Source organism: Tursiops truncatus, chromosome 1 (genome assembly GCF_011762595.2).
Source record: "Tursiops truncatus isolate mTurTru1 chromosome 1, mTurTru1.mat.Y, whole genome shotgun sequence".
NCBI lineage: Eukaryota > Metazoa > Chordata > Mammalia > Artiodactyla > Delphinidae > Tursiops > Tursiops truncatus.
In genome coordinates, this window is record NC_047034.1 from 70,876,512 (window position 1) to 70,902,685 (window position 26,174).

Sequence of the window (26,174 nt, forward strand, 5' to 3'; positions counted from 1 at the left end):
GAGGGGAGATGACTGAGCTTAGGGAAAGCTTGCCGTCCAGGACATCCTAGCCAGCCCCCGGCCTCAGATCTCACTCCGCACGGGGCGCGTGCCTGAGGGACTGTGCATGTCACTTGGGATAAATTAGGTGAAACACTCTCTAAAGCCTAGAAAGAAATGGGAAGGGATCCCCAAATGACCAAACGCAGGACCTGGGGAAGGAAAACAGAAGAGACAGAAAGGGAAGGTGTCGCCCCAAAACAGCAGGAGAATGGAGACCCGGGAGCCGAGACGCCGATTTCCAGGAGAGGCCACGGGGTGGCGCTGGAAGCCCGCGCGCAAAGGTGTGAGCTCCTCCGAGGTTGGGTGGGTGGGGACGCAGTCTGCAGCCCCCACTGCGCGGCGCCTGGTGACCCAGCGTCAGCCACTGACCCGGGCCAGCCGGCACTGGCCCCCAGGCTGGGCAGAGCCAAGCTGGGCTGGGCTGGCATCGATCGCCGTTCTGACAAGAGCATCGATTTCTGCGCGGAGAAATTAATAGCTCTCTTAGCTCCTCGGACGCGGGAGCCGCCCGCGGGCGGAGCTGGGGACCCGTCGGTCCAAGGAGGCCGCGAACCCGGAAAGCCCCGGGTCCCCAGCAGCAGTCAGAGGGCAGGCCCCAGCCCCTTCACCCCGCGGGCCTCAAGCCGGGGAAAGGGGAAGGAAGAGGGGTTCTGGAGGAGGGACTTTTGGAGAAGGGTAGGGCAGACAAGGGCCCAAGGAACCCGCAAAGGAAGCCCTCCGAGAGGAGAGTTTTCTGCACCAGGGCCCCAGCACAGACTGTCCCCCAATTTCCCGAGACAGAGACAGACCGACCGACCAAGTAGCCTGAATTCAGGAAGGTGACCAGACAGAAGGGGGGCCCCACGGGGTCATTGCCCTCTCCACGAGGATTTTGGTTGGAACCAAGGGGCTTAACTAGGACAGAGCCTTGCGCCCGAAAGCAGAAGTGACAGGCTCCTAAGGAGGTTGCCAGGGGCTCAAAGAGGCGAAGGACTTGATTATTCCGGAGACAGGTCGCATTCCCGCCGGGTTTCAAGCTCACCGGGTCGCTGCTGCCAGCAGTTACCCCGCAGGTGTCAAGGCAGCAGGTGGCCGAACTTAGAACCACCCCTCCCCGAGGGGCCCGGTCGCTCGCCGCCGCTCGGCAGGCAGTGCAGCCCCAATTGGGAGAAGTCCGCAGGGGCGAGGGAGGGGGGACCCACCTCAGCCGCAGCGGGGCTGGGGGGAGCTCTGTTCTTGGCCCACCATCCCCCTGTATTTTGGCCTTATTTCCCCAACAGACCTGTCCACCCCTGAGTTGTCAGGCTAAATATTTTGGCTTGGCGGGAGGGGCGGAGAGAACCGAGAGGTCCCGGCAAACCAATCCGTTCGGTCTGGGGCGGGGAGGCGGGAGCTGGGCGCGGCCCCTGCGTGCCACCCAGGGAGATACCGCGGCAGCGCGGCCAGCTGGCGCTGGGGAGCCGAGCGCGCCCGGAGGGATCCGGGGAGACTGTCCCCGGCGAGTCCCGCGCTCCCCGGGACCACCCCCCGCCCCGGGCTTCTGCTCCGCCCTCGGGGTTGACCGGCCTCTTGCGCTGCCTTTTGCTCTGCACCCTGTGTGACTTTCTTTCCCTGGAAGCCTCTCTGAGTCTCTTCCCGTTGCTGTCTGCATCTCTGTCCTCATCTCTCTGTCTCTGTTTTCACGCTGAGTCTCTGGCTCCAGAGGCCTGTCACCGTCTGTGTCTCTGTGGCTCTCATGACTTTTTTTCTGTCTCCTGCCGTCTCTGTGTGGGATTCTTTGTCACTCTGCCCCTTCCCTTCCCCTTCCCTCTGAAGCTTGCATCTCTGTGTCCCTTAGGGCCTGTCAGGTCCTTCTCCTCCCCGGAGCCATCTGGAGAAGAGCCAGGACTGGGCACAAGGCAGGACTAAGACAATGGCAGTGCCCAGTCTGCGGCCATGGGTGGCCTGCCTGCTTGCGATCCTCCTCTCCTTGGGATTTAGCCTGGACACTCGCGAGGGTGAGTCCCCAGCACTGTCTCCTGGAGCCCCATCTCCCTTCCCGCAGACTGGGAGGCCAAACACTGAGCTTCCAGCCAGAACACATCTATTTACTTACTTCGACATGAGACTGGGGTTAGGTCTCAGAAGGACTTCCCACCAGGAAGAGCATTTAGTTTCCCAGAGGCGGGCATTTTCCTCTCAGTTCCCTGGGAAATGAGAAGGACCCTGAAACAGGGATGAATAGATGTCCTCCATTCCTGCTTATGAAACAGTGATCCCAGTAAAGCCTGAATGAGAGTCAAAATGAGGGGATGAGTCTTAGAGGTCTTTTCTAGAGCCACTGGATGGGAAAGGGGCCAGGATGGGAAGGGGAGCTGAAAACTAGGCACCATTAAGTAACTGAACCCATTGTGCAGACAGGAAACTGAAGCTCAGAGAATTGAGAGATCAAGCTAGGCTGGGGTCCTGAGCTCCTGCCTCCAGGTTCTGTCCCATGTCCCCCACTTTGAGGGCCCATCCGCTGGGGTAGGGAGCTTCTTTTGATTAGTCCCCAGGCTAAACACTTGCCGTGTGTAGGGTTTTGGGGGTTGGGACCATGTAGACGAAGTGGCCCTCATGAGTGTGCTGGGGGCTTGGCAGGGAGAGGAAAAAGTGCTGAGGGTGGAAGATTCAAAGGCGGAAGGATGAAGAGATGTCCCTTTCCCCACACCCACCATTCCCTTCCAGACTGAGGAAACTCAGGAATCCAGTTCTCTGTGCCTGCCTGAGGGGTCCCGTGATGCCCTCAGACTGGGACTTCCAGGGGCAGAGCAGAGTCTCCCCTTCCTGCAGAGACAGAGGAGTGATGTGAGTGGGTTGGGGCAGGGGGTCCCCTGAAGAGTGCTAGTCACAGAGGCACTGCCTGCAAGGCATAGCCCCACCCCTGCACCCCTCCCCTCCTCCACCCCTCCCCTCCTCCACCCCTCCCCTCCTCCACTGCTGTGCCAGGACAGAGCATAGCAAATGCCAGCCAGGAGCACAGTTGTCAGGACAGGAGCACGGCCCTGGGGGCAGGGGGGCGGGGGAGGGCGGTGTTTGGTCAGGGGACCCAGATGTCCTGTTCCCAGTGCAGCTCTGCACACCACCATGTCCTGAAGGGAGGCAGGCAGGGGTTAACCTGTGAAGTCGTAGATTTGTTTTTCCAAATGACTCCCATCAGGGGAGCCCTAGAGAGGCTGGGGCATGATGGGAAGTGGCATGTGGGCTCCTGAGAGAACCCCCCATCTGCCTGCAGAGCCTGATTGGCCTTTGCCTGGAGGGACTAGAAGTGTTTTCTCATTCTCCCTGTCTGTGTGTGTGCATGTGTACCTGCGTGTGCTCAGACACACACACACACACACATGCACACACACACAGTTGCTGGGTAGAGCCAAGCACAGGGACCATTAATGACAACAGGGAGAAGGTGTGAAGTAAGCCCCAGGGAGCCAGCCTAGCCTGGCCACCCCCTTTTCACCATCAGGGGATGGGCCTGGGTATGTATGATGGGTGCCTTGTTGCTTGAGGGCTGGGTAGGAAGGGAGGGAGTGGAGGCTGGAGAGGTTAGCAGGACTTGAATGGCAAGCTGAAGGATTCAGACCTGAATCTTCCCGAGTGGGGAACATAGAAGGTATCCTTGGGAGAAATGAGCGCAGGGACCAGGTATCCAGCCCATTAGGAGAATGGTCCTACGTGCCTTGGGGAAAGAAAGAAAAGGGGGGCTGGGGCCCTGCGATCCAGAGAAGCCAGACACACCCAGGTCCCCCAGGGAGGATTGGACTTGGGATCCAGATGTCCATCGATTCAACCCACAGCCCCTGAGTGCCCAGTGGTTCCTGCCCTGAACTGGGCACCATGTGGGGATGCTGACTAACAAGGGTCCCACCCTTAGCAGCCTCCCTCCTTGGAGGGGGTGACAGACAGACAGAAAGCAATGTTGGGGCAATACCCCAGGTGTTCTGGTGTGGGTGCTGGACTAAGTGCAGCTGAGCCTGGAGTGATTAACTCAGAGGGCCAGGGAAGGTGGGCGCTTGACCTGAGGCTTTCAGGGCAAGAACTGAGGGTGTCGGCAGGCCAAGGAACTCTTCTGAGGCTGGAGGTATTAGCGGGGCCCAGTTTATCAACACCCTGGAATGTCAGGCTGAGGAATTTAAACTTGAACTTTTGGCAATGGGAGCCACAGAATGTCCCTTCGAGAGTAAACAGTTGCAGGGACCAGGCATCTAGCTTTCTCAGACCTGGGAGAGAAGTGGAGTGTCTGAAGCTCAGACTACTGCTGCCCAGTCACAGATTTCATTCATTCATTCCTTCATCAAATATTTATTGAGCACCAATTTCATGCCAGGCACTATACCAGGCACCAAGGATACAGCAATGAATTACACAATGATCCCTGCCCTTCTGGAGCTTACAATAAACAAAATAAATAAGTAAATTGTATATTAGCCAGCGTTAAGCATTTGGAGAAAAATTAAGTAGGAAGGGGAGTGGGACTTTCCTGGTGGTGCAGTGGTTAAGAATCTGCCTGCCAATGCAGGGGACACGGGTTCGAGCCCTAGTCCGGGAGGATCCCACGTGGCACAGAGCAACTAAGCCCGTGTGCCACAACTACTGAGCCTGCACTCTAGAGCCCGCGAGCCACAACTATTGAGCCCACATGACACAACTCCTGAAGTCCACGTGCCTAGAGCCCGTGCTCCACAAGAGAAGCCACCACAATGAGAAGCCCATGCACCGCCAGAAGAGAAGCCCCCGCTCACCACAACTAGAGAAAGCCCACGCAGCAGCAAAGACCCAACACAGTCAAAAATAAATAAATAAATTTATTTATTTATTACAAAAAAAAGTAGGAAGGGGAGTAGGGAGTGTTGCCCTATTAAATAGGATGGTCAGAGAAGTCCTCATTGAGAAGGTGACATCTGAGCAAAGACTTAAAAGAGGTGAGGGAGCCACTGAGAGGGAAGAGTGTTCTAGCCAGAGGGAACAGAAAGTGCAAAGACCCCAAGGCAGAAGCTTGGCTAGCTTGTTTGAGGAACAGCAACGTGGCCAGTGTGTCTGAAGAAGAGAGAGAAAGCGGGTGAAGTTGGAGAGTTGCAGGGGCCCTGTAGGCTGCGGTAAGGACTTTGGCTTTTCATCAGCGAGATGAAAGCCATTGGGGAGTTTTGAGCAGTGGAGGCACTCTGGCTATAGAGTGGAGGATAGAAGAGAGAGGGGACAGGGTGGAGGTAAGGAGACTATTTAGGAAGCTATTGCTGTAAAGCCAGGAGAAGATGATGGTGAAGGCAGTGCAGGTGGCCCTGGATGCATTTTAAAGGTAGAGCCCACAGAGTGTAGGGGTTAGACAAGGAAAGGAATCATGGAGGCTTTAGTTTTGGAGTCTGACTGCAAGAATGAAGTTGCAATCAACTGAGAAGGGGACGTGAGTTTGGGAGGGAAGTTCAGAAGCTCACTTTTGCCCATGTTGGCTCATCTGGTGGGGATCCTCCAAGCTGCCAATGAGGCCTCTGAGGCCCGGGGAGGAGGTCACGCATGGGGTGCTTGGCCCAAACGGTACTGAGGGCTACCTGCACTTGTACCCACAGTGTGCCCCAGCCTGGACATCCGCTCAGAGGTGGCAGAGCTGCGTCGACTGGAAAACTGCAGCGTGGTGGAGGGCCACCTGCAGATCCTGCTCATGTTCACGGCCACCGGCGAGGACTTCCGTGGCCTCAGCTTCCCACGCCTCATTCAGGTCACCGACTACCTGCTGCTCTTCCGTGTCTATGGCCTGGAGAGCCTGCGTGACCTCTTCCCCAACCTAACGGTCATCCGCGGTGCGCGCCTCTTCCTGGGCTACGCGCTGGTCATCTTCGAGATGCCGCACCTGCGGGACGTGGGGCTGCCAGCGCTGGGGGCCGTGCTGAGTGGGGCCGTGCGCGTGGAGAAGAACCAGGAGCTCTGCCACCTCTCCACCATTGACTGGGGCCTGCTGCAGCCTTCACCTGGCGCCAACCATATTGTGGGCAACAAGCTGGGCGAGGAGTGTGCCGACGTGTGCCCTGGCGTGCTGGGCGCCACTGGCGAGCCCTGTGCCAGGACCACCTTCAGCGGGCACACCGACTACAGGTGCTGGACCTCCAGCCACTGCCAGAGAGGTGGGCACTGGCACAGAACATGACTGGGGGCACAGAGGGGGCAGGGTCAAATGGGGCTGGCTGGCCATAAGATGGTATGGGTAAGTACTTTGCCGACACTATTTATTTTAATCCTCACTCATCCTATGAGGGAGGTGCTGTTACTCTTCCAGTTTTGCAGATGAGGAAACTGAGGCTCAGAAAAGTTAAATGACTGATGTAGTATAAGGCAGTCAAGGGGTGGGCACAAGACAGCATCAGGTAGTTATGGAGAGACAGTAAAAGATAGGTATAAGTTGGACGTGGTGAGGAGGGGAAGGGTGGCATGAATGGATACAAGTCAGCTGCACAAGAAGCAGTATGGGGCAGTGGACAAGAGCAAAGCCGACTGGCCTGTGTTTGAATCTCAGCTCTACTACTTGCCAGCTATGTTTATTTAGCTAATCTGTGCCTCAGTTTCCTCATCTGTAAAACGATCAGAGCATTGTGATGAAGAATGAGCTATTCTGTAAAACATTAGAGCAGTGCCTGGGCCATGTTAGCAGTTCTATGCTTCTGATAAAAATGGCCTCGGCACAGGCTGGCAGTATTGAAATGGGAAGGTTGGGAGCTGGGTGGAAGGAGAAAGGAGGAGGTGACAGATGAATGACAGGGCAGGTGAGGACAAATAATGTGACGTGGGATCTTCTTTAGGAGGTAAGGTGCATGGAGGGGAAACAGAAGGAAAGAGTGGAGAAAAGGAGGAGTGGAATAAGGAGGGGATGGTTGGAGGAGGAAGTGAAAGTTATAGGGGAGGGAAAGAAGACCTTCAGAGACTGGAAGCAGATCTGGGGTCCCCAAGCTCGGGCTCTTTCCACGCAGCTCCTGGAGGTCAGCTCCCCTCACTCCAATGCCTCAGCGTGAGGGCAGAAGAGTAACCAGATCCCTGCTGTATCCACTGGGCCCCACCTCCCCAATATCTCCCTGTTGGCTGTAAACACAGCTGCTGCACGTCCTCTCTCTGTATAGTGTCAACACGCCCTGGCTGACCCTTGCCACACGCATCGCTCCCACAGACATCCAGCTGCCACTGTGCAGAGTAGCCAGGCCCTTGGCACCCGGCCCCAAACCCATCCACATCTGCTTGGGACCACCTCCCACCCAGGGCAGAGCGCTGAAGAGGGAGGAAGTATGGGCAGGGGCATGGGTCAAATGACCAGGGACGGCCCCTCCTTCTACACACTCCCAGACCCACCTTGCCCTGGACCTCACTCCTCAGGAGAAGCTGACTTGTTCACCTTGGCCCCATGCCTGGCAACGATCTGGGCACTAGGCCTAGACAGGACAGCAGGCTGGGGAGCAGCAGCCCTGATAGACAAGGTCGCTGCTTGGTCCTGAGCTCTGACACCCCTGGCTAGGCACTGTGGGAGGTGAGGAGTCACAGAGAGGGGCCACGGTCCCTATCTTCAAGAGCCCCCGTCTGCGGAAAACAGAGTCAGCAACCAGTGTCATCTGAGCTGGAGGGATTTGGGTGCAGACTAAGAGTTTTAGCCCAGGAGCAGGGGGTGGAGCTAGGACCAAGGAGGCGTGGTAAGGTCTAATGCAGCACTCTGCCCACAGTGTGCCCCTGTCCCCGTGGGCTGGCCTGCACGGTTAGGGGTGAGTGCTGCCACACTGAATGCCTGGGAGGCTGCAGCCGGCCAGAAGACCCCCATGCCTGTGTCGCCTGCCGCCACCTCTACTTCCAGGGTGCCTGCCACAGGGCGTGCCCTCCAGGCACCTACCAGCATGAGTCCTGGCGCTGCGTCACGGCCGAGCACTGTGCCAGCCTGCGCTCTGTGCCTGGCCGCGCCTCCACCTTTGGCATCCACCAGGGTAGTTGCCTGGCCCAGTGCCCTCCAGGCTTCACCCGTAATGACAGCAGGTGAGTGTCAGGTGGGCGGCGGGGGGGGGGGGCCACCCTTGGAGCAGTGAGGAGGCCCACACTGGTCCAGGGCTCATGCCACATCCTCTGCTTGCCCCTACTAGCATATTCTGCCACAAATGCGAGGGGCTATGCCCCAAAGAGTGCAAAGTGGGCACCAAGACCATCGACTCTGTCCAGGCAGCACAGGATCTGGTGGGCTGCACCCACGTGGAAGGGAGCCTCATCCTCAATCTTCGTCAAGGCTGTTAGTGCCTTCCTCAGGACCATACCTCTCCTCCTGGCCACACCCTTCCTCCAGGCCACACCCCTTACAATGATCCAGCCAAAGCACCGCTTTCCACCATACTGGGTCCCAGCCCTGAGGGCCCCCTTCCCTTGGCCCCCATTCAGCTCCCCCCTCCCAATGGAACCATCACTTTCCTTGCCCCTGCTCCAGCCCTGTCTTCCCCATTCCCAGATAACCTGGAGCTGGAGCTGCAGCGCAGCCTGGGACTGGTAGAGACCATCACTGGCTTCCTCAAAATCAAGCACTCCTTTGCCCTCGTGTCCCTAGGCTTTTTCAAGAACCTCAAACTAATCCGGGGGGACACCATGGTGGATGGGTAAGGGGTCAGAAATAGTTCCCTCTGTCTCATCTCCTCCCCAACACTCCCAAAACTGTGGTGAAGAGTATGGGAACCAGCTCTGCTACTTACTAGCTGTGTGACTCTGGGTAGGTTACTTAACGTCTCTGGTCCTCAACTTTCTCATCTGTGAAATGGGGTTAATATAACTCTACTTATTTCTTAGGGCTGTTGTGAATATTACTTAAGTTGTTATGTATAAAGCACTTAAAACAGAGCCTGAAACAAAGTATATATTACTACATAAAATTATAGTTACATATAACTCTATATGTATTGGTTATAATTGTTATCATCTGATCCTCTTAGCTGCAGAGCAAGACTGCCTGTGTTTGAAACCCATTCCTACCTTTACCAGTCGAGGCCTACCCTTAATGTAGCCAGGATTTTTCAAAATAATGTTTTAAATTACCATCCAGCCAAGTGGTTTCTCATGTACCCCCAGGGGTGCCCCCACTCCAGCTGGAGAGGCATAGCCCCAGGCTGAGTCCCACTCCTTCCTGTGTCCCCAAAGCCAGGACAGAGCCTGGCACGTAGCAGGTGCTCAATTAATGTGACATGAGGGAAGGAGGGAGGCAGAAAAACAGTTGACCCCATTTCACTGATGAGGAAAACACAGAGTGTGGGTGACTTGCCGGACCTCACATTTCTGGTCAGTGGCACCGAGTGGGTGTGTACGAATGCCCCGTGTGTACTGGTGTGGGTGGGCTGCTGTGTGCCGCTCCTTCCCTGTGCCCCCAGTGCAGCCCCTTCAGGAAGAACCCATAAGACACCCCCTTCCTCACCCCTTGCCCCCACTGGCCATGCAGAGCAAGGTTCCCTGGCCTCCCCCAGGAACTACACTCTGTACGTGCTGGACAACCAGAACCTGCAGCAGCTGGGCTCCTGGGTGGCTGCGGGGCTCACCATTCCCGTGGGCAAGATATACTTCGCCTTCAACCCACGCCTCTGCTTGGAACACATCTACCGCTTGGAGGAGGTGACTGGCACGAAGGGACGGCAAAACAAGGCAGAGATCAATCCCCGCACCAACGGAGACCGAGCTGCCTGTGAGGCCCAATACCCCAACCCCTGGCACTCTGGCAGTGAGAGATGTGACCCCAAGGAACACCCAGACGCACGCACACGCTGACTTTCACACACACTGAAATACACCAGACATGCTCCCGGGTGGAAGGGGACGCTTGAAGGGGACAACGTGATAATTTCTCTTCAGAGGCCACGTTGGGGGTGGGATGCTGCGGCGTCAGGGTGGGGGTTGGGAGTAGGCGGCTCAAGCAGGTGCTCTCAACACGGTCAAGAGCAAGTGTTCGCCCTTCACCCTGAACAGGCCAGACACGCACCCTGCGCTTCGTGTCCAACGTGACGGAGGCCGACCGTATCTTGCTGCGCTGGGAGCGCTTCGAGCCGCTGGAGGCTCGCGACCTACTCAGCTTCATCGTGTACTACAAGGAATCGTGAGTGGCGGGGGCGGGGCCAGAGTGGGTGGGACTAGAGCGGGGGCGGGGCCAGAGCGGGCCGGGGGTCAGAGCCCGAGCAGGTCAATTTGTTCACGACCGCAGGCAGGTGAGGGCAGAGCCCCCGGGGGCTGTGGAGAGCCAGCAAGCCAGGACCCCAGAGTCGTTCTCCTTCGTAGGGCCCACGTCTGGCTCTCTCCTCTCACCTTCTTCATCCCTTCGTGCCTCAGTTTCACCTTAACCAGTGATGAGGAGAGGACAATCAGGATTTCTGAAAGCCCAGGAGAGGCGCCCTGCTGGGAAGGCCTGGATAATTAAACTTCACTTCACTAGGCTAATGTTTTGTACCGACCACATGCTCCTGCCCCAGCAGCGGTTTGGGAAGTACCCACTAATTTGGTCAGTTTTATGCATATCCTTGCCAGCATTTCATTAAAGCCTGAGGAAGGGAGGGAGCAGGGACAACCAAGGACCAGCTGCTCTTTTCTTTGGAGAGAATGTACTGACCATAGCAGGATGGATAGTGGTTAGACCACAGGAAGAACTTCTCCAAAAGCATGGCTAGGGATCAAAAATAGAACTCTTTAGAGGAGAGAGATGGATTTGGGAAGGCAAGCTGGGAGAGCAGGAGTAACCCTCTGTGGTAGATAGAAGATGGGAGCCACCTGGTTTGGAATCATTTCCTGTGAATTAAAATGGAGAGATCTTAGTTGCCCACTAGCACAGGGCCTGGCCTGGGAGGAAGGGAGAAAAACTAACGGTGGGAGGCCTGCTCACAGGGCCAAGGCTCTCCTAGGCCTCAGTGGAAGATGAAGGACTCTAGCACGAGGAGCTGGAGAGTTTGTTAAATACAGATTCCTGGGCCCCGCTCCCACAGATTCTGATTCCATTAGTCCTGGGCAGGGCCCATAAATCTGCATTTCTAACAAGCTTCAGCATTCAGGTAATGCTGAATCTTCTGGGCCATGGACCGCACGTTAAGGAATGCTAACATGGACTGCAATGTAAAGCCCCGGCCTCCCACCCCTACCCACCGGTTGTACAGCTCACATTCTGCAGGACTATACACCACTGCCTTTGGACTCAAAGGGCAAAGAATCTTCGAGGTCTTTCAGGAAACTTCCCTAGCATCTGCCTTGCAGTGTGGCTATGGCTGTGCTCCCTTAGAGATATACTGGGGATCCTGGCTCAATTCCAGCTCTGAGCAGACCCACTCAGTGAGTGTGTCATGTCCACAAGGCACCTGCCCCAAAGGGCAGACCCACACCTGCTTCTGAATGCCCTCATACTGGAAGAAGCATGACAATGACAGTCTTGGAGTGATTCAGAGAGGAGGGGGATGCTAGAAACTGGGGTTGGGGCTGAGCTGCCCCTCATCTCTAGGGATGGGGTGTTCAGCCCATTCCAGAATGCCACAGAGCATGTAGGTCCAGATGCATGTGGGGCCCAGAGCTGGAACCTACTGGACGTGGAACTGCCCCTAAGCCGCACCCAGGAGCCAGGTGTGACCCTAGCCCCGCTGAAGCCCTGGACACAGTACGCAGTGTTTGTGCGGGCCATCACGCTGACCACTGAAGAGGACAGCCCCCACCAAGGAGCCCAAAGCCCCATCATCTACCTCCGAACCTTACCTGCAGGTAGGCTGAAGCCTTTGAAGGGGGTTGGGAGCTAAATGCCTGGGTCCTAGTGAGAATGGGGGAACCCAAGCACCAGAAATAGAGAAGCTGGGTCACTGAACACCGGGCCTATAGAGGCTGGGAGGCTGGACCTCAGAGAGAAGGGCCCATAACCAGACAGTATTTGAAAGGGGGATCTGCTGCCCCTCAGTTGTACCCTACTCACACCCCCAGCACCCACAGTGCCCCAGGACGTCATCTCCACGTCCAATTCCTCCTCCCACCTGCTGGTGCGCTGGAAGCCACCGACCCAGCGCAACGGAAACATCACCTACTACCTGGTGCTGTGGCAACGCCTGGCAGAGGACAGCGACCTCTACCTCAATGACTACTGCCACCGCGGTGCGCAAGGAGGAGGCGCGGACCGGAGGGGTTGGGGTGTCGGGCCGCGGGCGCTGCCAGTCTAACTCTTTCCTTCGCCGCCGCCGCACCAGGCTTGCGGCTGCCCACCAGCAACAACGAGCCCCGCTTCGACCGCGAAGACGGGGAGCTCGAGGCCGACAGGGAGCCTGGCTGCTGCCCTTGCCAGCACCCACCTCCTGGGCAGGTCCTGCCACCGCTGGAGGCACAGGAGGCCTCCTTCCAGAAGAAGTTTGAAAACTTTCTACACAACGCCATCACCATCCCCAAGTGCGTCTCGGCACGAGCGAGCCGGGAGGCCAGGGTGCTGATGAGCGGGGTCTACGGGGCGGGGCGGGGGGAGGGGGCGGGGCCTGGGTTGTGGGTGGGGTTGGGAGGCGGTCCGCCGTTGCAGAGAGGGCACTGGGGCGCCTTCCAGGCGGGCCTGACAGGGCCCACCCCCCCGATCCCCCGGTCTCCCCAGATCCCCTTGGAAGGTGACGTCCATCAATAAGAGCCCTCAAAGGTGAGCGGGGGCAGAGCAGGGGCCGAGAGGCGTGGCTCCCGGGACCGGGGCCTGGCTCTGACTCGCGCCCTCCCTAGGGACTCATGGAGGCACCGCCGGGCAGCCGGGGCTCTCCGGCTTGGGGGGAACAGCTCGGATTTCGAGATCCAGGAGGACAAAGTGCCCCGGGAGCGAGCGGTGCTGAAGGGCCTGCGCCACTTCACAGAGTACCGGATCGACATCCATGCCTGCAACCACGCGGCGCACACTGTGGGCTGCAGCGCTGCCACCTTCGTCTTTGCACGTACCATGCCCCACAGTAGGTGACCCCCCCCCAGCTCTACCCCGCCCACACACCGACCCCAAGGACCCTAACCAATTAGTGCTCCAGCCAGCCAGTTTGACCTCCCGCCAACCTCAGGGCCGCAGTTTGCTCAACCTTTCCAGTCCCCATAATCCCAGCGTCTCCTCAAACCTCCCAGTTTAGCGCCCTTGGGTTTGAACATGAAGGTGAGAGGAAATACTTGTGGCCGGGCTGCCTGATGCCCTCTCCCGCAGGAGAGGCTGATGGCATCCCAGGGAAGGTGGCCTGGGAGGCAGCCAGTAAGAGCAGTGTTCTCCTACGCTGGCTTGAGCCACCAGACCCCAACGGACTCATTCTCAAGTACGAAATCAAGTACCGCCGCTTGGGAGAGGTAGGTACCCCAGGAGACACCCTAACCCAGCCCCAGTTTGTGCCTCCATCCTCTTCCCAGCCAGCTCTTCTGTGTTGCCCTCAGGAGGCCACAGTGCTGTGTGTGTCCCGCCTGCGATATGCCAAGTTTGGGGGCGTCCACCTGGCCCTGCTGCCTCCTGGAAACTACTCGGCCAGAGTTCGGGCAACCTCACTGGCTGGCAATGGCTCCTGGACAGACGGTGTCGCTTTTTACATCCCTGGCCCAGGTGTGCAGAGCCGCTGTCCCAGACCTGTACTCCCAAACGGCCCCCACCTGGGTCCCCAGCCACATCTCCCATTGTGGAAACCACAAGCCCCTCCACCCCCTCCCTCCCCCATCCTCACTACCCATTGTGGAAAGAGAAGTGTCCTCTACCCTCTGACTTCTCCATCTTTTTTTATTATTATTGTTTTTTGCTTTTTTTCTGACTTCTCCATCTTTGACCCAAACCTCTGCCACCTTCTGGCCACCAGAGGAGGAAGACTCTGGGGGGCTGCACGTCCTTCTCACTGTCACCCCCGTGGGCCTCATGCTGCTCAGCATTCTTGCTGCCCTCGGTTTCTTCTACAGCAAGAAGAGGTGATGACGAGTCCCATATTGGTTCCCAACCCCCTTCTTCCCTGAGCCCTCATCATAAGGTCAGTGCAATCAGAGGGCAGTAGAAGAGACAGCAGAAAGGAATTCCTTAGAAGCAGTAACTCTTCCACTGGGGGCGGCATGGAGGAAAGAGACACACCTTTCAGTTAGGGGGACCAACTTGTCCACGTTTGCCTGGGACTTTCCTGATTTTGGTAGTGAAAGTCCCAAATCCTGGGAAACCCCTCAGTCTGGGCATACTGGGTCTGTTTGCACCATACTCTTAGCCTGAGAACTAATGAAACTGGTCCTATCACAGCAGGGGGAGGAGCAGGAGACCTCAGGATGTGTCCTGGGATCTTGGGATTCCTGATGTCAGATCCCCCTAGGGCTGGATATGAGAGGGAACTGAGGGCAGGACTTTGATTAGCTGGGTTCTGAGGACTAGCTGAGCAGACAGCAGCTTCTCTGCTTCTGTCCTCCCTTTTCCCAGCCTGTCAGATCCCAGATCCCAGGACTAGGACCAAGACTAGCTTGGAAAGTGCTTGGTGTTCCCCAGGGGTCACCCTGATCAGAGCTAGGGGTTATGATCGGTAACTTCCTTCCTCCTTGTAATGTCCCTCTTCCTTGTCCTCTGACATTGCTTCTTCCTTCCCGAGGACCCTTCCAGCCTGACCCTCTCTCCTCCCATTGCAGAAACAGCACGCTGTATACCTCTGTGAATCCGGAGTACTTCAGTGCCTCTCATAGTAGGTCTGGGGGTGGCTGGACGGGTGGTGTGGGAAAGGGAGACAGGAGGGGAGAAGAGGCAGACTTCCAGACCATCTTGGAGAAGGCAGCCTTGGGACCCAAGCCCTTCAGAAGAGAAGAGAAGTGGGTGGAGGTGTGGCAGAGAGCAGTACCCTCGCCTGGTGACTCCCACTTCCTCTCAGTGTACATCCCTGATGAGTGGGAGGTGCCCCGGGAGCAGATCTCCATAATCCGGGAACTGGGCCAGGGCTCTTTTGGGATGGTATACGAGGGGCTGGCACAAGGACTTGAGGTTGGAGAGGAGCTCACGCCCGTGGCCCTGAAGACGGTGAATGAGCTGGCCAGCCCACGAGAACGCATTGAGTTCCTCAAGGAAGCCTCTGTCATGAAGGCATTCAAGTGTCACCATGTGGTAAGGGAGGGTCAAGGGCATTGTCAGGGTCAAAATTAGGGTGAAGTTCATGTGGTAAGAGGGCAAAGATCAGAGATGATTTCAGGGCACCATCAAGTTCAGGGTTGGGCCTGTGGTTAGGATCCTAATTGGGGTAAAGCTCATGGCTGGGGTTAGAGTCGAAACAGGGTCATCATAGGGCCATGGTAGGATCACGGCTAGGGCTGAAATCAGTCCTGGTGGAAGTCAATACTGAGTGTTCACATCATTATTAGGATCATGGTCAGAGTCGGTTCAATCACGAAGATTGGGATGATAGATCGATTAAGGTCATGGGTTAGCGTCAGGGTCATTGTTAGGTCAAGATTAGGGTTATGGTCATGGTTGGGGTTAGGAGGGTTGGTGTCTGGGTCAGCTGTGAGAGCAGAACAAGGTTTTGGCCAGGGAGATCAAGGGAGCTGGGTAGACCTGCAACCAGGCTCTTTATCCATCCCAGGTACGTCTCCTGGGTGTGGTGTCTCAGGGCCAGCCAACTCTGGTCATCATGGAGTTAATGACGCGAGGGGACCTCAAGAGCCATCTTCGATCTTTGCGGCCTGAGGCAGAGGTAGGGACCAGGAAGATCCTGGGTGAGGGGCTGGGGAGTTAGAGAGGACTTGGGCACAGTTGTAGGGGTAATCACTGGGCAGGAGTCCAGCCTCAAGTTCCTACTTCACTAGCCCCCTCTCTTGGCTCTAGAACAACCCTGGGCTCCCTCGGCCGGCACTGGGAGATATGATCCAGATGGCTGGTGAGATCGCGGACGGCATGGCCTACCTCGCTGCCAACAAGTTTGTGCACCGAGACCTGGCGGCCCGCAACTGCATGGTGTCCCAGGACTTCACCGTCAAGATCGGGGGTACAGAGGGGGCCAGGCGGGTGGAGTCAGCCTGGGGAGAGTGACTCCCCCCCCTAAGCGAGGCTTGAGGAGACCCAGGCCTGTCCCACAGCTCTGTCCCTGATAGCCCCCCACCCTGGATCTCAGTCTCCCCGTCCGAGGGCAGCAGGATTTGGATGGGATGATCGCTGAGGTCCTTTGAACCCTCACATTCCAGGATTCTTGGAGGCGGAGAGGGTTGGGAGAGGTATTCCTGGGGCAGGAGCTGGTGAATGGCTCTGCTGCCCCACACCCCGTCTACCCTCACTTTCCAGACTTCGGGATGACTCGAGATGTGTATGAGACAGACTATTACCGCAAGGGCGGGAAGGGACTGCTGCCTGTGCGCTGGATGGCCCCTGAGTCCCTCAAAGATGGAATCTTCACCACCCACTCGGATGTCTGGTGGGGCCTGGCTGGAGCAGAGGGCTCAGGGGGTGTGGAGGCTGGGCCTTGGGAGAGGCCTGGGTGCACTCCTTAGGGTGCGCTGAGCTGCATTAAGGGTGCTGGGCTCAGGCCCTCCTCCGCGTCCTCCAGGTCATTTGGCGTGGTGCTCTGGGAGATTGTGACCCTGGCTGAACAACCCTACCAGGGCCTATCCAATGAGCAGGTGCTCAAGTTCGTCATGGATGGCGGGGTCCTAGAGGAGCTGGAGAGCTGTCCCGTTCAGCTGTGAGTCACCCCAGTCTGCCCTGCCTATACCTGTCCCACCCCCGTGAGTCTGGCCCACCTCCTCTGTTGCTTTTACTTGCACTGATCCCCAGCTCTGAGCCGTCCAACTCAACATCCCCACTACAACCCCCATTTACTCCCCTGTGACCCTCTCAGACATAATCCCCCATGACCCCCCCTACAATCACACTGATTGACCCTCTCAGTGCAGGAGGCAGGACGTGTGCACCCCTCTGACACTGCCCCCCACCTCCCCCAGGCAGGAGCTGATGCACCGCTGCTGGCAGCAGAACCCGCGCCTGCGCCCAACTTTTACCCACATCCTGGACAGCATACAGGAAGAGCTGCGGCCCTCATTCCGCCTCCTTTCCTTCTATTACAGCCCAGAGTGCCGGGGGGCCCGGGCCTCGCTGCTGCGCACAGATGCAGAGCCCGACTCCCCGCCAACCCCTAAAGGGGCTTCCTCAGACTTCAGCCCCCAAAATGGGGGTCCAGGGCACTGAGGGGCACCCCATTCCCTGGCTGGTTGGCCTCCCATGGGCAGAGAGGAAGGGACCTGACCTTTGCAGCCGTGAGATGCTGAGACAGGGCAGGGGGTGGCCGAGGGGGGCACAGAGAGCAGGAGCAGGACAGATCGGGGGTGACGGGGAGAGCAGAGCAGAGTCATGGCAGGACAGATTTTCTCAGGAATCTGATCCTCCATGAGGAAGTAATCAAGGCCACAACAGAAGTGGAGGTCAGACCAAGGACAAGACATCCTGCCCTCTGAGTGAGAGAGCCTACTCAGACTAGGAAGAGAGGCCTGCCCGCCCCAGAGGCAGCGTCTGGGGAACCCCACCCTCGGCTTTGGAGCTCCTGTGGGCATCTGGGGCCATCAGCGCGTTTGAAACCAGATGAGCAACCAGAATCGGGGCTGGAACCCTCTCTGTCTGTGTTTGGGAGGCTGGGTTTGGGCATCCACGTGACTGCTCCTCTCACCTCCTCCCTCTGCCCCGTTCCGCAGGGGTTGTGAGGAGAACCCAGGGACCCGGGCGAGTGGGTTCCCAGCCTGGCCTGGAGGCCTGCCCTCGCCCCCCTTCCTCTCCTTTGCCATACCCAAAGACGCCAAGCTTGGTGCTCCCCCTTCCTCTTCTCCAGGGCGTTCTCTTGGGGCAGATTCACCCCTTCTCCCAGTCCTTTCCCCCTCAATCCCCCTCCTACCCTTGGATTATTAAGGCTTTAATAGCCTTGCTTCCTCCCTGCCCTCACTTCTGCCCCCCACCCCTGCCTCTCATGGGAAGACTGGAGAAGGCACAATAAAGGCCGAGGTCTGTTTATACCCTCGTCCTGGGCAGCCCATTATCTCTCCATCTATATGGTGTTAACACTGGATGAACTTCCTCCCTCCCTCCTTGGGGACTTGAGGTGGTGACCCTGAGGCAGTGATATAGGATAAATACACTGCTGTCAAACACCACCTCCATGAGGACTGAGCAGCCAGGGTTGCCATGGCAGTGAAGCAGGACCATCCTGCTATTATCTGCGGCTCAGGTGGCCAGAAGTGGTTGAGCCCGGCAGGGGAACCTTCGTATCTGGCCTCCCAGCCTCACCAACCCGTCCCCTACACCTCATCCCTCCGTATTTCCACTGGGCAGACATTTCCTGGGGTATCACAGGACAGACTTGAAGTGGGCAGAACTTGGGGTGGGGGAGGGGTACTGATGACATCACCAGTCCGTGCTGGATGCTCCCCAGGCAAGGCAGGGGACACACGTCAGAGCAGAGTCTCTGTGTCTGGCTCCCTACTGTTATTCCATCCCAGGAGCAGAGATGCCCCGGAGGCAGGTTAAAGGAGCACATGGGAGTCTGTTTCCAGGCTCTTATGCCAGTGCCATCAGGGCATTCGAAGGGGAGGAGCTGCAGATGAACGACTTAAAACCTTGGTGAAGGGGGTGGTAGCAGAAGGGGCTGGGCCTGGCTCAAGGCTTTTTCGCATCCTGTATCAGCGTTTCCTGCATCCAGGTCCTCAGGGCCAGAGCTCCCATGCTGCCACACACGGGGGTTCTGCGGAGGTTCATACTTCTAAGCGTGCTTGCTCACTCCAGCACCTGTCCTGAAAACCACAGCTCCTTAAGGCATGAGCGGAGTGTGCATGAGTCTGTGCGAGGCCGTCTCTATGCTAACCACAACTCAGACACTATCCTGTTAGGGTCCAGGTGGGCAGCAAGGACCACGTGTCCCACCGCACGCGCCCCTGCCCTTCCCTGTCCCTGCCTGTCATTGCTGGCTAAGGCAACAGTGACCCCTAATGGTTGCTGGCGGAACCACAGCTTAGGGAAAAAAGAGTGGGGAAGGTTGTTGTCTCCTCCCTCCCTGAGTTGCTGGTGTCAGGCCACCAGCGAGTACAAGGGAGGAGAGACTCCACACATAAGCCCTGGATCTGAGACCCACACACTCGCACAGCAGACAGGCACACCTGCACTTGCACAGGCCCAGAGGGCAGCACTGGGGTCAAGTCCTCTCCCCACCACCCATGTCCCCTAACCTCCACAGGATGGGACATTGTGTGCTCAGGAAGCGCTGGGCACGTGGATGTGGAAGGGCTTAAAGAAGAGACTGGGAGTTGAAGAAAAGAGGGCTTCAGAAAAACACTGCCTGTGCTTCACCTCCAAAGATGAGCAGGTGGTGACTGGCCCAAAAGAACATTTTGGAGAAAGATGTAGGGATGCTGGAAGACAAACTCTACTGCCATCTATGTCCTAGAAAAAAAGTGGATGTACACTGTAAATCAATTATACTCCAATAAAATTAAAGGAAAAAAACTTGATGTAATAAGGTAGCAAGAAAGATGGTGGTTAGACTTCAGAAGGGACTTCCCAACTATACAGAGAAGCTTTGTGGAGGGAAGAAGTGTCCTCTCTCAGAGACAGCTAAATACAGACAATAGGTTGGCCCGGGGAAGGAGAGTGCTGGACACCTACCACAGAGGCAGAAGGATGAGGGCAGTGACTAAAATAGTCCAGAAACAACTTTCTTGATTTCCTCCTCCCCCACCACCACCCCGATTCAGACAGAAGTCCAGAAAAAATAACCTGCAGCTGGCTAGGAAGGGTAGGAAATGGTGTGGAGACAGATTAGCATAAAAGAATTACATGTTTATCATCTACCCCCTTGGAACTGTTCTTGTGCCTTCTCGTCAAGTCCCCCACCTGGGCAAAGGGATGCTGGAGGCTCTAGGTCTCATGTCCCACCCCCTCCCAGCTCAGGAGCAACTGATGCGTCTTTGTGGGGAAGAGATTGGCGTCCTCCATAGTGAGAGGCCCAAAGGCCTGGGGCAGGAGGCTTCGAGGTCAAGTGGTCCGGGGTCAGGTGAGCTGTGCCACTGGACCAGGCCTTGGTTGAGGCAGGACAAATAGGGGTGTTCACAGTTCCTCTTCCTCTAGGCTCGGGGTACAGAACAGAAGGCTGCAGCCAGGGTGGTTCCTGGCTATCATCACGTAGGAGGAAGAGCCAGGTACGAAGACAGGAGAGGTCAGCGTGCTGCTCCTGGGTCAGCCCCACAGCCTCATACTCCCTCCGAGTCCCAGGGAGCTTGGATGGCAGGGCACCAGGTCTTAGATGCCCAGCCAGGGGGCAAACCTGGAGTAGAAACTTGGACCTTCCCCTTGGCCTAGTGTCAACAATGCTGTGGAAGCCCCTCCCCTGGTCCAGGAGTTGTTTGTCATCTTCTCCAACCTTAGCTGAGGTGAAGGACAAGGGAGATGTTAGTCACAGCCATTACCCCACAGCAAGGGTCTTCCTCCTTCCAGCAAGAGGCTTCAATGCCCAACTCCTCAGGCCACCAGTGCCCGCCCCCAGGGGCACAAAGGAGAGTTTGGGGGTCCTCTCATCCCTGTGAGGCTGATGGGCAGTGTGCTGGCCCCTCCTACCCACTCCTGACCTTTGCCCAGGAGTCAGAGGGCCTGAACACCTGGGGCTTCTTCCGGCTGCTTTCCATGAACAGGAGCTCCTCTGGGTCACTCATCTAAAGGCACGACTAGTGAGTGGACACTAGGGTGATACTGAATGTGCCAACTCAGGAATCCAGGCTGTTGGGGTTGGGTTGGATCCAGAAGGGAGGGCATTTGGTGAGCCCCTGGGCACGTGATCAGGAGCTTGAGATCAAGTGCTCAGATACCCCTGACGCCTGGCTGAAGGAAGGGTCTCAAAGGGGCCACACAGCTAAGAGTTTTGATGTCCTCGCTGTGGAAAGGAGGCCTAAGGGCCATGGGGCAGGCGTTCAGGGTGGGTGTGGTGAGGGGTGGAGTGCCCCCTGGGCCCAAATATCTGGATTACCCAAACTCAGGGGCACTTGCCCTTCTCCAAAGCCAGGAGAGGTAGCCCCCTGCCCAGGATGGTAGCTGGCTGAGTAGATACTCCAGCCCAGCTTCCTCATCTGGTCCCTGGGAAGGCAGAACATCTGAAGAGTTTGGCGTCTTGGACTGAGCAGGCCAGGAGCTCCTCTTCCCATCTTCCCTTCCACCACAGAGGGGAGATAGGAGAGATGGGGCCGCCGGTCAGGGTGGGGGTGGGCAGAGGGAGGCACTCCCAGGATAAAGATGTCAACTGAAATCCTAGGACAAAGAAGGAGGGGCACAAGATATTCCCTCCTGTCTCTCTCCCTGGCCCCAGTGGCTGCAGCTCTCAAGCACCAGGGACATTGTCAGATGTCAGGCAGAGGGAAGACAGGAAAGGATGGGGATGCTGGGGAGGTAGTGAGGAGGGAGAAACAGGCAGAGGAAGGGGGTGTGGGAGAGGAGACCCAGAGAGGCAGGGAGACAGGAGTTCAGAACCCCTCTTCACACATGCACTGGAGGCTCTGAGGACACCCCAGCCTGCCCCTTGGCTCTCTGTGGGTCTGGCCCCCACCCATCCCCACTCATGAGCAACAACAGGGAAACTCTGTGCTTGGTTATATCTGGAGATGAAGAGGGGTCACATCCTGAGGGAGCAGAGGGTCACGCAGGTTCCCACCCTCTCAGGTTGTGTCAAGCTGGTCCTCAAGCAGAATTGGACAGGAGAGGGGAAGTGGGCAGAGGTGCAGGGGGAGAGAGGGGAAGGATGGCTAGGGTGGCAATTGGGACAACATTCTGAGACTATGCAGAAGGATTTTTAAGCAGATAAGACAGAGGCCCCTTCCTCTCTAGGAGGCAGAGAAAGGAGAGCATGTGGACAAAAGGACAGAGGTTGACAGCTGGGTCAGGCAGGAAGAGGTAGAGATGAAGGAGAGGGGTCTAGCCAGCATGCATCTCTCCAAAGGGCAATTGGAGTAGAAACTGCTGCTGAAGCAGGAAGAATGGAGGTGGAGCTATATAAAGACTTCCGGGGGGCTTTCCTGGTGGCGCAGTGGTTGAGAGTCCGCCTGCCGATGCAGGGGACACGAGTTCGTGCCCCGGTCCGGGAGGATCCCACATGCCGCGGAGCGGCTGGGCCCGTGAGCTATGGCCGCAGAGCCTGCGCGTCCGGAGCCTGTGCTCCGCGACGGGAGAGGCCACAGCAGTGAGAGGCTCGCGTACCGCAAAAAAAAAAAATTGTTTAAGACTTCCGGGGAACAGGGTCGGGGGGCAGGGGGCAAAGGAGGCAGGGGCGGCCTCTTTTGGCAGCAGAATTACCTAAGGGAGAGACCTCCATGAGAGAAGGCCAAGGGCTGAAATAAGATAATGGACACCAAGTGCTTGGTAAGCTATAGAGCACTACACAAATTATAGTTGTTGTTATGTAATTGTGATACCATTTAAAAAGATGCTGCAGAAGTACATTCAGTGCCATGGAAAGATGGCCATGATGACCTGCAGAGTGAAAAGAGCAGGTTGCAATTAATATAAATGCCATTTTTTGCATTCACATGTACAAACCCAGAGAAGTATCTGAAAGTGTAAATATACATCTGGGAGATGGGGTTGTGGAGGATTTATATCTTCTTTTTGCTTATCTGTATTTTCTCTTTATGTTTTTAAAGAACATACATTATTTATGTTGTGAAAAACAACCTCCCAGTTGGTCGAGGTTCTGGGCTCAGAAAGGGTGAGGTCAGAGTCGGCCGGGGCCCTGGCTCCGCCCTCTCTCTGCCTGGTGGGTTACCTTGGGGTCTGACAAATACATATCCTCCATGAACATTTTTTTCCTCTGTGCTCTAGGCTGGGCCAAAGTTGATTTGCGTGAACTTAGAATTGGCAGCATGTTTTTGTAACCCCACGACGTTTCTGGCTGGGAAGATATAAAACAGGAGGGAGGTAGAGAAAAGCAGACAGAGATCCCCAGCAACTCTGAGACCACCCACAGGGAGGCCCACAGCCCTCTGCTTGCAGTGTCCTTGGGACCACCTTCCCCAACCAGCCCTGCAGGATCAGCTTCCACCTATAGTGGCTTCCAGGGCCTGTGGCAACCTAGGTTCCCACCCCTGCTCATTCCTCAGCCTTACCCACGTACCACGCCAACACCCAAACGTGGCTTCCTTTTTTATCCCTTCCCCCACCCTCTGCCTCCCAATCTGAGTGTGGACCACCACACCCTTGGAGGCCTCCCCCAACATTCTTCCCCACTGGGCTCCCACCTTGTCTCTTTCCCAGCCTGAAAACACCCTCCTCCCTCCTATGAGCCCCTCCCCCAGAGCTACTTAGAATAGTACCTAATATCGATAATTCCTTATGCTGACAAAGAGCTTTCTGTTTCCAAAGTGTATGGCAAATCCACTTAGAGAGGATGGCATCAGTGATCTGAGAGGCCAGATGACTTGCCTACGGTCCCATAGCCAGTTCCTGGAGGTCCAGCCCCTTCTACCATGAACCCAGCCTCAAGGGCTGAGAGTAAACTGATTTGTCCTCTCTGTCCTTCAGTCCCTCCTTTATCTCTAAATTGCATCTTCCCTGGCATGTAAGCCTTCCACTTCTAGCTGCAACTTGCCTTTCCAGCATCATGATCTGCCCCACCCTAAAACAAACCTCATGTTCTAATCAGTCGAGACTCTTCCCTATCCACCAGCTTGCACCATGCTGCCCATCACATGACCTGTGCTCTGTGGGAATTGCCTCCACATCTGCCCCACCCCCTGCCCCATCTTTGGTCTCTGAGGCTGTTTCTGAACTCTGCACCATCACAGGGCACTGAGTACCTGCTGCCTTATATAGCCATGATGTTAGTGTCAGGACTCCCCTTAGGAAAATAGAAACCACGCTAGGTATTTCCACAGAGGGTATTGAATATAAGGGGTTGGCTTTACTGGTGTGGGAGGGCTGAAAAGCAAAGAGGGAACACTAAGTACCACAGAGAAAACCACAAGAGGAAGCTCCCACCCCTAGGCTGGGAGAACAAGCAGGTAAGGTTGAGGTTGTCAGAGTATAGAACCTCAGGGAAGGAATACCCCAGAGGTGGGATCCAGATCTTGGAGGAGGTAGTGCTGCCCAGCTGGTGCTGGAGCAACGTTGAAAGGAAGCAACCGGAAGAAGCAAGTCCTCCCCTCTCTCCCTGTAGGCAACCTCCCTGTTGGCAGAACTTAATAAGAGCCCACTGGCAAAATACGCTCTGCAAAATATGGTTTGCAGAGTCAGCCCCAGCCTCACAGAGCAGAGTATAGAAGGGAGGGGTTAGAGCTGAGAGACAATAGGTAAGTGACCAGCACCCATGAGGGTCATTATTTATTATGATTATTAGACCTAAAATGTACTGAGCACCTTCTACATATCTACACTTGACATACACTCGAACATAAAGAATAAAGTGGGGACTTCCCTGGTGGTCCAGTGAGTAAGACTCCTTGCTTCCAGTGCAGGGGGCTGGGTTCAATCCCTGGTCAGGGAGCTAGATCCCGCATGCATGCCACAACTAAGAGTCTGCATGTCGCAACGGGGACGTCCGAATGCCGCAACAAAGACGTCCGAATACCACAACTAAGACCTGGCACAGCCTAAATAAATTTTTTTTTTATAAAGAATAATCTGGGGCGTCCCTGGTGGTGCAGTGGTTGAGAGTCCGCCTGCCGATGCAGGGGACACGGGTTCGTGCCCTGGTCCGGGAAGATCCCACATGCAGCGGAGCGGCTGGGCCCGTGAGCCATGGCCGCTGAGCCTGTGCGTCCGGAGCCTGTGCTCCGCAACGGGAGAGGCCACAACAGTGAGAGGCCCACGTACCGCAAAAAAAAAAAAAAAAAGAATAATCTGGTGAGCTTCATTATATCACTGACATTGTACAGATGAGGGAACCGTGCCTTCAGGAAGTGAAATAACTTGCCCAAAGTCCTGCAACTAATATATGGCAAAACTGGGATTGAAAGTCCACGATTTTTCCACTCTATCCTGTTGTCTACAAGGTGCCCCACACCGGGCTAAGAGGGCTCCGGAGAGGGGTGGGCATAAGTCCTTATGGGCAGGGATGGCAGACTGTACAATGGTCTGGCTGTAGCGCCAAACCTCCTTGAGCATGTTGCATGTGCTAAACCGCTGCTTACAGTAGTTCCTGCCATGGGTGAAGGAGCCACAAAGATGGACAAAAGCCAGGCCCTACCCTTGCAGAGCGTACTGTCTCCTGGGCAAGAAGGCATGCAGACAGATCACTGCAGTGCACCATGGAGCCGTGCAAGAACCAGGGCTCTGAGAGCACTGTAACTGAAACTCAGATCTCATCACTTCCCTGCTGAAAGCCCCTCAATAGCTCCCCGGTGCCAACCAGCAAAGGCAAAGCTCCCAAGCAGGCTGACCTCAAGCTCTCTGCCCCTCACACCCGTGCCACCCCCAGATGGCACTGCAGCTCTAAGCCTCCACACCTGCACTCATTTTGCTCCTTCAACCCAGAACGTCCTCCACTCTCTCCACCCTCCCCTTCCCGTGCGTCCTGAGGATCATCTGCTCACCCTTTAAACCAGCTCTCTCCACTACCACCTCCTCTCGGAAGACTTCACTGCCCCTTCACAACATTATCCTGGGCAGCATGGACCACTCCTTCCTACACGCCCCCTGAACCACAGGCTTCTAGTTTAGCGCCTATCACTCTGAATTATCTGGGTTTGTTTACCTGTGTATCTTCCCTGCCCTCGAGTCTTATTTATCTTTGTAGCCCTCGAAACTATCACACACTCCAGTACATAATAGGTTTTTAATAGATGCTCCATGAATTCATGATAACAAACCAGCCAAGGGCAGGGAGTGCAGAGAGGAAAAAAAATACTGCCTTTGGAGCCAGACCTGAACTGAATCTTAGTTAAACATACTTACTAGTTTGCTTGAGCAAGTTGTTGGTAATTTAGTGCTCCCGGCCTCTGTCAAACGGAAAGTCCACTGCACTCCTCACAGCACAATGCCTGAGCCCAGACATCTGCAGGGCTACCTGCATTCTCCTTCAGGTGGTCGTGGGTGAGGGCCAGGCCACATATGAGGGCCTCAGCCCCAAGGGCTGCACCAGGGAGTCTGCAGGCCTGACTGCCATGACTCCTTCCCAGCCACAAAGTCTACACGCTGGACATGCTAGAGGAGAGAGAGTGGGAACCCTAAATCTCCCCAGCCGCCC

General features: G+C 56.3%; 1 protein-coding gene across 1 annotated transcript; it reads left to right on the plus strand.

The window, feature by feature from the left end:
• The first annotated feature begins 1,578 nt into the window (after positions 1 to 1,578).
• Positions 1,579 to 18,070, plus strand: INSRR (insulin receptor related receptor). The gene is made up of 21 exons (XM_033857018.2): positions 1,579 to 2,018; positions 5,601 to 6,152; positions 7,731 to 8,034; positions 8,139 to 8,281; positions 8,495 to 8,639; positions 9,495 to 9,709; positions 9,991 to 10,117; positions 11,516 to 11,754; positions 11,968 to 12,135; positions 12,228 to 12,423; positions 12,617 to 12,658; positions 12,736 to 12,956; positions 13,196 to 13,579; positions 13,827 to 13,932; positions 14,626 to 14,678; positions 14,862 to 15,091; positions 15,567 to 15,677; positions 15,809 to 15,968; positions 16,262 to 16,391; positions 16,524 to 16,658; positions 16,918 to 18,070. The coding sequence occupies exons 1-21, from the start codon at positions 1,934 to 1,936 to the stop codon at positions 17,159 to 17,161; spliced, it is 3,990 nt and encodes a 1,329-aa protein (XP_033712909.1). The 5' UTR covers positions 1,579 to 1,933; the 3' UTR covers positions 17,162 to 18,070.
• The last annotated feature ends 8,104 nt before the right edge of the window (positions 18,071 to 26,174 follow it).